General features: G+C 54.9%; 3 protein-coding genes across 3 annotated transcripts; 1 reads left to right on the forward strand and 2 right to left on the reverse strand.

The window, feature by feature from the left end:
• On the reverse strand, positions 741–1,062 carry LOC102182581 (guanine nucleotide-binding protein G(I)/G(S)/G(O) subunit gamma-7). Its single transcript, XM_018051278.1, has 2 exons — positions 970–1,062; positions 741–881 (listed from the first exon to the last, which is right to left on the reverse strand). The coding sequence occupies exons 1-2, from the start codon at positions 1,060–1,062 to the stop codon at positions 756–758; spliced, it is 219 nt and encodes a 72-aa protein (XP_017906767.1). The 3' UTR covers positions 741–755.
• On the forward strand, positions 4,128–8,083 carry DHPS (deoxyhypusine synthase). The gene is made up of 9 exons (XM_018051279.1): positions 4,128–4,667; positions 5,244–5,408; positions 5,600–5,721; positions 5,809–5,905; positions 6,007–6,093; positions 6,528–6,633; positions 6,711–6,814; positions 7,656–7,781; positions 7,866–8,083. The coding sequence occupies exons 1-9, from the start codon at positions 4,461–4,463 to the stop codon at positions 7,959–7,961; spliced, it is 1,110 nt and encodes a 369-aa protein (XP_017906768.1). The 5' UTR covers positions 4,128–4,460; the 3' UTR covers positions 7,962–8,083.
• WDR83 (WD repeat domain 83) lies at positions 7,968–12,130 on the reverse strand. The gene is made up of 9 exons (XM_018051280.1): positions 11,956–12,130; positions 11,752–11,872; positions 11,563–11,668; positions 11,268–11,316; positions 11,059–11,185; positions 9,655–9,722; positions 9,456–9,564; positions 9,257–9,371; positions 7,968–8,274 (listed from the first exon to the last, which is right to left on the reverse strand). The coding sequence occupies exons 1-9, from the start codon at positions 12,056–12,058 to the stop codon at positions 8,125–8,127; spliced, it is 948 nt and encodes a 315-aa protein (XP_017906769.1). The 5' UTR covers positions 12,059–12,130; the 3' UTR covers positions 7,968–8,124.

Consider the following 12,348-nt stretch of genomic DNA (forward strand, 5'->3'; position numbering starts at 1 on the left):
TGTGTGTCTGTGAGATGGGGCCTGAAAGCCTGGACGACAGCCACTGCTGTGTGTGTGTTTGTGGGGGGGTGTTCTGGGTGCGCCTGTGCCTGCCCGGGTGCATTTCAGGGATCATGTGTGCCCGAATGTCCCCAGGGAGGCCAGTCAGGCTGTATATGTGGTTTGCTCTTGTTTAGTTGCTCAGTCAGGTCTGAATATTTGCTACCCCATGGACTGTAGCCCTGCAGGCTCCTCTGTCTATGGGATTTCCCAGGCAAGAATACTGGAGTGGGTTGCTATTTCCTTCTTCAGGGGATCTTCCCGACCCAGGGATCGAGACCGCGTCTCCTGTGCTTTCTGTGAGGGAGAGGGAGACACTTGAGAAGAGGCACTTGTCTGTATGATGGTACCTGCATGTGTGAACTGTGTGTGTGTGTGTGTGTGTGTGTGGCATGCACTGATATGTAGATCGGGACTCTAACCCTGGGTGTTTGCCCAGTGGGACCGGGCATCTGCTAATACTACCCGCTGGGCCATGGGGAGGCGGGCAGTCAGGGAGGGGTAGGTGAGGGAGGGGCATGCTCCTCCATTCAGGGTCCAGGGTGTGCCTCTGTGGCGGTGACCCTGGCGTGGGCGAGGAGGGAAGCTGGGCCAGGCACACCCCACACTTGGCCCCTACAAACCCAAAGTCCACCACGGAAGCTTGGCCAAGCCATGCCCTGAGGAGCACTCACTTCATCTTTATTGAGGCCCCTGGGTGGTCCAGGCTACAGGGTTCACAGGATGGCGCAGGGCTTCTTCTCCTTGAAGGGGTTGATGGTGGCTGGGATGCCCACGAGAAAGGGGTCACTCTTGGCCTGCTCTGTGCAGAACTGCAGCAGGTCGGCAGCTGCCTTGGATACCTGCAGACCAGCCCGGTTAGCCTGACCTGGGCTGGGCCGTCCACTTGCCCCGCTCACTCAGACGCACCTGCCTCACCCTGGTCCTCACCTTCATGCGGTCAATGCCCGCCTCCATCCGCAGCTGCTCCACAGCCCGGCGGGCTTGCCTAATGTCACTGCCAATGGTCACCTTGCTGGACATCTGAGGGAGGGTGAGCAGAGCCACAGGCAGCAGGCTGCACCCCAAACCCCAAGCTCCTGCTTCCTCCTATGTCCCTGGTGCCTGAGGCATGGGGGTGGCTGCTCCCCAACCCGTCAGGACCATGTACCTCAGCTGAAGACTCCGGCTGACTCCTGGCTGCTCAGTCCTCCTCCTGCGGCCCCACTCTGGAGCCCTCCCCAAGCCCAGCCTCTCCAACACCCCCTACCCCCATAATGCCTGCAGAGACTTTGAAGCCAGGACACTCACGGAGTGAAATGTCACCAGCAGCAACAGCAGCTGCGGAGGCCAAAGGGGTCCCTGCCCCAGGAGGCCCAGTGGCTGCTCTGTCATGCGTCACCTTTACTGGGGGAGTGTAGGGGCCCTGGGCTCTCACAGATCTGTTTGATCCCCTGCTAACTGGCTCCTTCTCTGACGTGAGGAGGCACAGCGTGAACCCTGGTTCAGGTGCAGCCCTGCCTTTCCTGTGTCTGTCTATACTCATGACCCAGGGTCCTTATCCACAGATGACTCAATTCACTCACTTATACTGATGGCTTCCCCTGCGTCCCAGCCCCTTCCCTGACCTCTGACCCACATGAGGACCCTCCTCCCTCGGTCCGTCACCCCCACCTCTCAGTTGTCTCTCACCTAACCTGGCCAAAGTTGGACTCCGGATCCTCTCTCCCAACCCCAAACCTCCCCCAAATTCACCACCATCCACCCAACTGCCCTGGTTCCAATCTTTAACTCCTTCATTCCTTTCTTCCAGTATTCCCACATTTAATCCTTCATCAAGAGCCGTCAGAACAACTTTCTTTGTTTTTAATTAATAATTTTTAATTGGAATAGTTGATTTATAATGCTGGGTCACTTTCTGCGCAGCGAAGTCAATCAGTTACACATACACATATATCCACTTTTTTTTTTTTTTTTTAACATTCTCTTCCCATGTAGGTCATTACAGGGTATTGAACAGAGCTCACCGTGCTGTTTACAGATGAACTTTCAAATTAGGTTGTCAGACTGGTCACTTCTCCCCACCCGGTTGGTAGCATTGGGGTCCTGTCCCCCATCTCAGTTTGCCTGGACCAATGCAGTTGTCTGGTCTCCCCTGCCCTGCACACCCTGACCCCATTCTACTCCAGTAAGTCAGTCAGTGGGATCTGTTAAATAAATCACATTACAACATGGATGAAACTTGAGGACATTCTGCTAAGTGAGATAAGCCAGTCACAAAATGACAGCTAATACATGATTCCCCTTACGTGAGATAGTAGTCAAATCCCAGAAAGCAGAATGCCAGTTGCTGAGGAGAAAGGGGGACGGGGAGTTGTGTTTAATGGGTACGAAGTTTCAGTTTGGGAAGATCAAAGAGTTCTTGAGATGAATGGAGGTGATGGTTGTATAACAATGTAAAGGTACTTAATGCTTCTGAACTGTGGACTTAAAACATGGTTACAGTGGGGGACTTCCCTGTGGTCCACTGGCTAAGACTCCACATTCCCAATGCAGGGGGCCTGGGTTCAATCCCAGGGAACTAGAACCCTCGAGCCATGACTAAGATACAACATGCTGCAAGTAAGACCCAGTGCAGTCAAATAAGTATCTTTTAAAGAAGAGACAGACTACAGAGCTTTCTCTCTAAAAAATAAAAAAGTTACAATGTTAATTTCATGTTATGTGTATTCTACCACAGTTTTAGAAATTGGAAAAAATAAATCAGTCTTTCATTTTAAAAACTCTCCTATGGTTTCCCAGCCCGAGAATAAAACCCACCCTCCTTACCACAGCCCACAGGGCCCTGCCTGGTCTGGCACCTTCTGTCCTCTCTGAATCCTTTTCAACCCCTCCTTCATTCTTCACGGATCACCCTGACGTCTTTGTGTGTGTTTCATCCATTTTTGCTGAGATCCCAATGTGTGCCCAGCACTGCACAGAGTGAAGAGAACAGCAGCGAAACCAGACAAGATCCTGCCTTCACAGAGCTGCTGTTCTAGTCAGGGAGGGATGAACAACAGCAAACAGAATATATCATGTACTGTGAAAAATAAAAGCAAGGTAAGAGCAAGAGCGGGTGGTCAGGGCAGGCCTCTTGGAGGAGGTAACATTTGGATTGAGGCCCAGAGGAGGAGGAGCTGGGGAAGCAGGTGTTCCAGGCAGAGAGAGCAGCAAGTGCACTGGCCCTTGGTCAGGAAAGAGCTTGTTGGGCTCTAGAATAGTCAGATCAGTGGAGCTGGAGAAAAGTGAGTGGGGACAAGTGGTAGGGGATGAGGGTAGGTAAGTCAGTGCCTTCTTAGGCCACAAGGAAGAGCCCGAGTATTACTCTTACTGGGAAGCCACAATAAGAGGGTTTTTCTAAAAAAATTATTTATTACTTTTGGCTGTGCTGGGATATTTCTACCTCATTGCTACCCGGCCTCGGGGTACTCTTCATTGTGGTGTGCAGACTTCTCATTTTGGTGGCTTCTCTTCTTGCAAGGCATGGGCTCTAGGGCACGTGGGTTTCAGTAGTTGCGGCTCTCAGGCTCTAGGGGCACAGGCTTAATAATTGTGGCACATGGGCTTAGCTGCTCGGAGGCATGTGGCATCTTTCCGACCCAGGTGTCAAAGCCGTGTCTCCTGCATTGGCAGATGAATTCTTTACCACTGAGCCACCAGGGAAACACACAGTATATAGTGCAGACTCCATAAATTGTAGAGTGAGTGATTACAGGGGTCTCACCGGACTAAACCCTATGCATGGTTAGGAGGACCCATGAGATTATAGACCCCACCCTCCAGCATCTCACAGGCTCGCTAGAGGGAAAGAGAGGTCAGCCCTGGATCCCACAGGAGATCCCTTACCCAGAGGAAGGTCAAGGAAGATTTCTCAGAGGATATGGCAGCTCAGCTGCCAGAGAAGACCAGGGGTTATGCCGCATATGGAGGCTCCAGAGACTCGCAAGACACGAACAGCGATCACGGTTCCATTTGACGAGAGACTCTCCGAGGCAGAAACTGTCTGATAACTCCTGGTGATTCGAATTCCGTCTAACGGCAACGTCTGAGAAACCATTCTCTCTTTGAGAGGGTATACACGAACCGGCAAGCTCCACGCAACGCGGTGGGTTTCCAGCAGGCGGCAGTAAAAGTAAAAATCATTCATCGGCGGCTGGGAACGCACGGAATATAAATAATGGCTCCTCGCGGCTTCCGTATTACGGACTGTACAAGACAAGATGGCCGCGCCCTGGATTCCGGGCGCGGCGAGTCATGTGATTACACAACTTCCGGCACTCCCCAAGTGTTCCCCAGGCCTTGAGTCTCCTACAGAAGTGCGTGCCGGGGCCTAGCGCAGTTCGAGGCCGCTAGAGGGCTGGCCTGGGGCGGCTCTGACTTGAGAGTGCAGCTGCAGGACCATGGAGGGTCCCCCGGAGAGGGAGGCGCCCGCGGCGGCGCTGGCCGCCGTGCTGAAGCACAGTTCTGCACTGCCTTTCGAGAGCGCGCAGGTCCGGGGCTACGACTTCAACCGCGGCGTGGACTATCGCGCACTGCTAGAGGCTTCCAGCACCACTGGTTTCCAAGCCACCAACTTCGGGCGCGCGGTACAGCAAGTCAACGCCATGGTGAGGCCTGGGTGAGACTTCCTGGGCTGAGGGGGAGTGGCCTCCAGTAGCACCCTGCGGTAGCCGGGGGCGGGACTTTCCTGGGAGGTGTGTTCTTCGTCCAATAGTGGGAGAGAGTGTGGGGCCCGGGAGTTTCTGTTCTGGGGAGTGGTTGGGACTGATTCTGGGGCGGGGCGGGGGCGGGGAGCGGGCGTTATAGGTAACAGGTGAAAGTATTATGGAAGGGGCGGAGCCTGAGCTAGAGAGTCCTTTTGAGCGAGGAATTGGAGGAGGACCCTTACACCCGCCCGGACCTGAGCTTGGGTTTGCATTTCCCGGTGGGGAGAGGGGTCGGGCCTGAAAAAGTGATGCTCTCGGACTCCTGAAAAGGGGCAAAGCCTAAGCATGTGACCTGAGCCTTGGGCTGTGAACAGGGCGGAGCCTACACAGGGGTGTTCCTTCCCCTGTTCCAGGTAGAAGTGGTTCTCTGTCCCTGAATGGGCAGATCCTGGGCGGGGAGTCTGACACCAAAACCCACCGCGGGTCCTTGGGGTGGAATTTGGGGCCAGAGGTTAACTCAACTCTGCCCGTACCTAGATAGAGAAGAAACTCGAGCCTCTATCCGAGGATGAAGACCAACATGCAGACCTGACGCAGAGCCGACGCCCACTCACCGGCTGCACCATTTTTCTGGGCTACACATCCAACCTCATCAGTTCAGGCATCCGTGAAACTATCCGTTACCTCGTGCAGCACAACATGGTGGGACCTGGTGGGGGTGTGGCCTTGGGCTTCCCGCGTCTTAATGGGCAATAAGGTTACTGGTCATTTAAGTGAGATAGGGAGATATGGGTTAGTTTTGTTTTGCAGCAGAGGTCCCCACAGGGGTCACTGGATGAGAGTTGGGAGTTAGGAGTTCTGCTTGGAATAACTTCACTGCCTTGTGGCTGCAGGTGGACGTCTTGGTGACCACAGCTGGGGGTGTGGAGGAGGATTTCATCAAGTGCTTGGCGCCCACATACCTGGGCGAGTTCAGCCTCAGGGGGAAGGAGCTACGTGAGAACGGCATCAACCGGTGGGTAGGTGGGGGCTGAATGGTGCTGAGTAAGGGAGGCAGGCTGAGGGTCCTGGGCCCTGATGCCCATACATCTTCTGTCCCCAGGATTGGAAACCTGCTGGTGCCCAATGACAATTACTGCAAGTTTGAGGATTGGTTGATGCCCATTCTGGACCAGATGGTGCTGGAGCAGAACACAGAGGTGAGGCTGGAGCAACCTGAGGCTGGGGGAGGGTGCGTTTGCTGATGGCATGGTGGGTGTCAGGGGAGGCGCCGCTGCCTGAAGCCAATGTCTCCTCCTAGGGTGTGAAGTGGACACCTTCCAAGATGATCGCCCGGCTTGGCAAGGAGATAAACAACCCGGAGTCTGTGTATTACTGGGCCCAGAAGGTGAGGGATTGTGGGGGGCAAAGATGCCAGGTTTTCGGCATGTGTTGTTTCACTTTCACAGCCACCTGGGTAGTTGGTACTAGTCTCCTCATCCCTGCTCCTACATAAGGAGCCTCAGAAACAGAGAAGTTAGGCAGTTTGTCTGAGGTCCTACAGCTATTGACTGTGGATCTGGTATTCTGGCTCTACTCCTAGACTGCTGGGAAGCAGTTGGACAATACTTAGCAGCTCCTATGGGGACTCTTGGAAGGCTCCATGCTCCTCAGAGGCTCTGGGGTCTAGCAATCAGAAAAACAAGAACTATCATTCTTCATGTGCCAGGCCCAAGTGAAGTTAAGCACCCTGCCCAGAATCAGGCAGAGAGGAGGAAATGCCTGCAGGCTGCCCCTACAGGGCTTAGATCCGGCCCCTCTCCTTGTCTTGCTCTTTCCTAGAACCATATTCCTGTGTTGAGCCCGGCACTCACAGATGGCTCGCTGGGTGACATGATCTTCTTCCACTCCTATAAGAACCCAGGCCTGGTCCTGGACATTGTTGAGGGTAAGATGTTGGGGCCCCAGAGGAGCAAGGGAGGGCTGCCTGGGCCTGCGGTGGCCTGACTCAGCCCTCTCTCCCAGACCTCAGGCTCATCAACACACAGGCCATCTTCGCCAAGCGCACGGGGATGATCATCCTGGGTGGTGGCATGGTCAAGCACCACATCGCCAACGCCAACCTCATGGTGAGCAGGGATGCAGGCTGTGGCCCCTAGTGGGGGGTGGCACTCGTGCCTGCTGTGCAGACAGGCCTGTGTACTAGGCCCATGCCATGTGCTGGGCAACAGTTATGGACTAGACAGGCCGAGATCCCTGCCCTCCTGGAACTGATGTTCTAGTGGGGGAGATGAACAGCAAACCAGTGACAAGGTGACATGTACATCAGGTGGCAGTACTGGCTACAAAGAAAAATCAGGGATGATGACGAGAGGGCAGGAGAAAGGCATGCTATTCAGAAAAGGGAATGCTTCCTGGGAAGTGTGACCTGTGAGCAGAGGTTTTTCAGAGGCTGCTCCCATGAACCATGTGGTTATCTTAGGGAGTGGGCGTGAGATGAGTTTCTGGCAAGACTGGCCAGTGCAAAGGTTCTGAGGTGCCTGATGTAGGCACATCTTGGAGGCCAGTGAAGGGGAGAGTGAGAGGAGGTGAGGCCAGAAGTGACAGGCACAAAGTGCAAGGCCTTGAGGGCCACTCAGGTGCTCACAGGCACCCTCTGGCTGTGTGGGGAACAAACAGTGGGACTGGGGTGGGGAGCACAGAAAGGGAAGAGGAGCGGAGGTCTTCTCTAGAGCTGGTGGCAGATGTGGGTGGGCTCTTGGTACCTAGGAGGTGAGTCTGGAGCAAAGCCGCCCACTGCCCAGCATCCCATGACACCCCCACTTGGCCCAGGTGTTGACATGGAGCCCTTCCCTTGGAGTGAAGACCACCAAGGGCTTCCTGTATCTGGGACACATACAGTGCCTTTAGCTACAGTGTCCTGCCCTGGACTCTGTCTGGCTGACCAGCCCATTCTGTCCCTCTCCACAGCGGAACGGCGCTGACTATGCTGTCTACATCAACACTGCCCAGGAGTTTGATGGCTCTGACTCAGGCGCCCGGCCGGATGAAGCTGTCTCATGGGGCAAGATCCGGATGGATGCACAGCCTGTCAAGGTGAGGGTCGGCCAGCCAGCTGGAGCACAGGGTCTCCTAGGCTGCAGCTGTGGATCCCCTGGCTCAACTGGGTTCCCTTCATAGGTCTATGCTGATGCCTCCTTGATTTTCCCGCTGCTTGTGGCTGAAACCTTTGCCCAGAAGGTAGATGCCTTCACGCCCGAGAAGAATGAGGACTGAACACTGGACGGTGCAGCCCCAGGGAGGCCTTGCCCCCTCCTCTATTTATTAGTTTGCAGACCCAGCCCCTCCCCACTCCTTGGTCAGCAGCGTGTCTAGAATAAATGATCTCAGTAGTCCTCCTTAGGCTGTGTCTCTGTCCTTGGCAGTGGGTCCCCTGGCTTCAGCCTGGGGCACCTTCAGCCTCGTAGGTCTCTTCCCGCCAGCACTGGATGCTGCCCCCCATGGCAGTCAGCAGGCAGGGCTCCATGGGGTGGTAGGCCAGCGACTGAACCACACCAGGACCTACAGGCAGGGCCAGTGCCAGGGCACCCTGTGGAGTGAGGGGGTTGGCAGGGGTCATCAGTGTGTCTCCCTCCTCTTGGCCGCCTCTCCCCTGGTTTCCATTATAATGCTTCTCAGACACTGCAAACTTAATCAGTCCCAAATTGAGCCCGTCAGTCAGTTGTCCTTCCAGGTGCTCAGGTCAGACACCTTGGGTCTTCCTCTTACATCTCAAATCCTTTTGTCAGTAAATCCTCTTGGCTCTGCCTTTAGATTGTGCCCAGAGATTGCCATCTGGGCTCCACCAGCCCACCTGAAAGCCTCAATTACTACCTCAATTATTACCTTGCAGTCAAGTCTCAACATATCAGGTTCCTCTCTCCACCTGCAAAATAACCTTTCACGTGCCCTCCCTTGCAGGATGACTGCCAGTCTACTGGACCCTTGAGAAGTAGGCAAAACGTTGGTGCCTTCTGAGTTCCCAAAGGGAGAGCTGGCTCCTCAACTCTCCAGGGCCCTCCAGTTCCTTCATCCTCTAAGGGGCTTACTTCTGTAGCCAAGCCCCAGCCCTGACCTGATGAAGCCTGGCTGGTCAGTTCCCATTCTGACACTCCCACCAGGCTGAGACACATCAGGACAGAGCTTACAGGGCTCAAGGCGGGAAACCATGGGGATGCTCAGACATGGCTCAGATTTTCTGAACAACTACAGCCCCATCTCACCTGGGGTGAGATGCCACCATCAGCCCCCTCCCCCGAGGGTCAGTCCCAGTGGCCCCAGCTGACCTGGATCCCGCTGCCACCACTGCCATCCACAGCACTTCCATTTCCTGACTGATGCATGGGCGCCACACCTCCAAGCTTTGGCATGCGCTGTGCCCTTTGCCAGGACTGCCCTTCTTTGTTCATTCTCTCATTCCTTCTAGCCCCTAGTTCTAACAGAACACTCCCCTCCCCCTTTTCAGGCCTGAGAGTGACTCAGGTAAGGACAGGGCAGGCACCCCAGTGTGGAGTGGGGGTGGGGAGGCTCACTTCCACCAGGTCCCAGAAGAACACCTTCCCGTCCTCAGAGCAGCTGACCACGTGTGTGTCACGCTCGCTCAGGCAGCAGTCCAGCTTATACTCCTTGTTCTTATGGCCCGTGTACCTGGGGGTGAGTGGAGTCAGAACGTGGGTTAGGGGCGGGCTTTACTGGGAGTGGGGGAGAGGCCCCACGTCCCAGAGGACTCACTCGCCCAGCAGCTCCCCTGTGTCCTTGTCCAGAAGCCGCAAGGTGGAGTCTAGGCTGGACACCAGGGTGCACTGGCCATCCCGGCTGAAGCAGATGCAGGTGATGGGGCCTGGGGGGAAGGGAGGGCAGGCATGTCAGGCTGGGTCCCCTGGGCTGTCCCCACCTTCCCTGTCTGCCCCCCAGCACCAGCCACACTCACTGCCCACGTAGTCTGAGAAGAGCTGCCCCATCCTCAGGTCATAGCGCCTCACCCGGCCGTCTACGGAACTGCAAGACAGGGCGGCTGCGGCTGAAGCACTGCAGGGGCCAGCAGGTGGAGGGCGGCAGCTTTGGGGTCCCTGTACCCTCTTCACCTGGCCAGGGCCCTGAGGGCAAGGCTAGCACCTGTCCTTCCCAGTACCCTTCACTGTCACGTCATGCTTAGGATCGGCCACGGAAAACATACACTGAAGTGAACTCAAGAGTGGAATTCTGGGACTTTCCAGGTGGTCCAGTGGCTAAGACTCCGAGTTCTCAATGCAGGAGGCCTGGGTTCAATCCCTGGTCAGGGAACTACATCCAACATGCTGCAACTAAGACCCAATGCAGCCAAATAAGTAAATTAAAAATAAATATTAAAAAAAAAGTGGAATTCTGAGGCAATGGCTTTAAGACTCAGACCCAAGGGCCAATCAAGTCCCATTCCATCTATTTCTGCTTTCTATTGAGCTCCCTCTCTGGGCCAGATCCTGTGCAGAGACTTGGAACACAGCTGCTACCAAGCCAGGAGCACTTGCTGCCAACGTGGAACCTCACTGACTGAGGGGCATCAGCTCCCAGGAGGTGACACTGGAATTGAGACTTGAGGCTGAGAAAGGAGCCAACCATGTTCAGTTCAAGGGGGGATGTGTGGGAACTGGGTGGGCTGACAAGCCAAGCAGTCCAAACACCCCAAGTGGTGGGATTAGCACTCCTGCAGGTTGTGGCAACACTTGGGCAGCCCTGCATGGGAATTTTTTTTAAATTGTCTCCTGCAGCTAGACTGTCAAATCTATGTAGGCAGGGGTTTTCCTTGTTTTTCTGTCTTGTTCACTGCTGTATGCCCACTGACTAAAAATGGGACCTGTAGGAGGTGCTCAGACACACTCTAAGTAGTATAGGAATGGTCCAGGTGGAGAAAGGGCAATTGCATGTCTGTGCCAGAGTGGAAGCATGTGTGGCATATTTAACACAAATTAGCTTCAATACTTTGGTCACCTGATGCCAAGAGCTGACTCATTGGAAAAGACCCTGATGCTGGGAAAGACTGAGGGCAAGAGAAGGGTGTGACAGAGAATGAGATGGTTGGATGGTATCACTGACTCAACAGACATGAGTTTGAGCAAACTCCAGAAGATAGTGAAGGACAGGGAAGCCTGGAGTGCTACAGTGCATGGGGTCGAAAAGAGTTGGACACGACTTAGTGTCTGAACAACAACCACATAAAAGCTGAGAGCACAACAGAGGCCAGACCATGCAGGGCCTTATGAGCACAATGAGGAGAGTAGATTTTTAAATCTAAGTACAGAGACAGCTCTGAACTTCAGTGGCACCTGGCGAGCGACAAGGTCCTGGTCCCACTCACCCTGCGAGGACCTCATGGTCTGACACCTTCACGCTGGATATACCATCTCTGGCTTCGTCCAGGGTCTGTATTGGCTCAGGTTTCCGAGAGCGACAGTCCCAGCAGCGGATGGTGGAATCGATAGAGCCTGTAAGGCCAGCATGAAGGTGGATCAGGTTTAGGGGGCAGAGGCAGTCTCCTGGGCCCACCTAACAAGGCCCTGGACTCACCAGACAGGATAACTGTGGCCTCTTCATTAAACTGCACTGTGTTCACCTTCTGCGAAACAGGAACTGCCGCTTAGAGGATGAGAACAAAAGCAAGGTTCCCAGTGCAAGTTAAAGCAAAGGAAAAAGGTTAAGGGTAGGGGAGATCAAAGAGTTGCCGGGAACTGCAAGGATGGGGCTTGAAGTGGGGGCCATGGGGAAGGATACTTGCGCTGTATTGCGGGGGGGGGGGATCCCTGTTACCACCCACATGCAAATCAGATTTGCCTTAATGAGACCCCTTCTTGCTTGCACTCACCCCCGCGTGGCCCCGGAATTTCCGCACGACTTGCCCTGACGCCACATCCCACAGCACCACCGCCTTGTCCCCACCTCCAGAGCAAAGACTGCTGTTATCAAAGGAGCTAGAAGGCAGAGCATAGAAAATTTAGCATCTGCTTCTGTCCTGGCCTCAGCGCCCCGATCCCGCCTTGGCCCTCCGGCTCACCCAGCCGCATCCAGCACCTCGTAGCCGTGGCCGCTGTACGTCCGCAGTAACGTCCCCCGTAGCGGGTTCCACAGCTTCAGGGTCTTGTCGCTGCCGCAAGTCAGACAGTAATTGCCATCCACTGGGGAACACCAGGCGGGGGTTACTGGGCCGCCGACCTTAGGAGGCGGGAGGAGGACTCAGAAAGAAGATCAGGGCGCTCACCATTAAATCGCACAGCTCGAACCGCCCCCTGCCCGCAGTCCAACGTCTTCAACCGTTTCTGCGGCAGCTCGGGGCCCCGCGGTTTTGGCTCAGGGAAAGCCATCCCTCGGCTTTCCCTTCCTCGCCACCTCACACGCGCCGGCACGGAAGCATTCCTTGCCCTGGGAGAGTGTAACCTTATTATTGTCCTCCATAGTCTACTTCCTACTTCTCACTTCCGGGTTCTACATTTAGGCTCTTTGGAGATAGTGTTGGAAACACTGAAACTTGTCTCCAGCTTCCCAGTTTCTTTCCCCACTTCTGGTCTTCTAGGAGCATTTTTGGCTTCTCCAAATTCTCTGTCCCCTGGCTGGGGGTAGTTCCGGTAACCGTCGATAGGAACGGAAGCGCGAG

This window comes from Capra hircus, chromosome 7 (genome assembly GCF_001704415.2).
Source record: "Capra hircus breed San Clemente chromosome 7, ASM170441v1, whole genome shotgun sequence".
In the NCBI taxonomy this organism is placed as follows: domain Eukaryota; kingdom Metazoa; phylum Chordata; class Mammalia; order Artiodactyla; family Bovidae; genus Capra; species Capra hircus.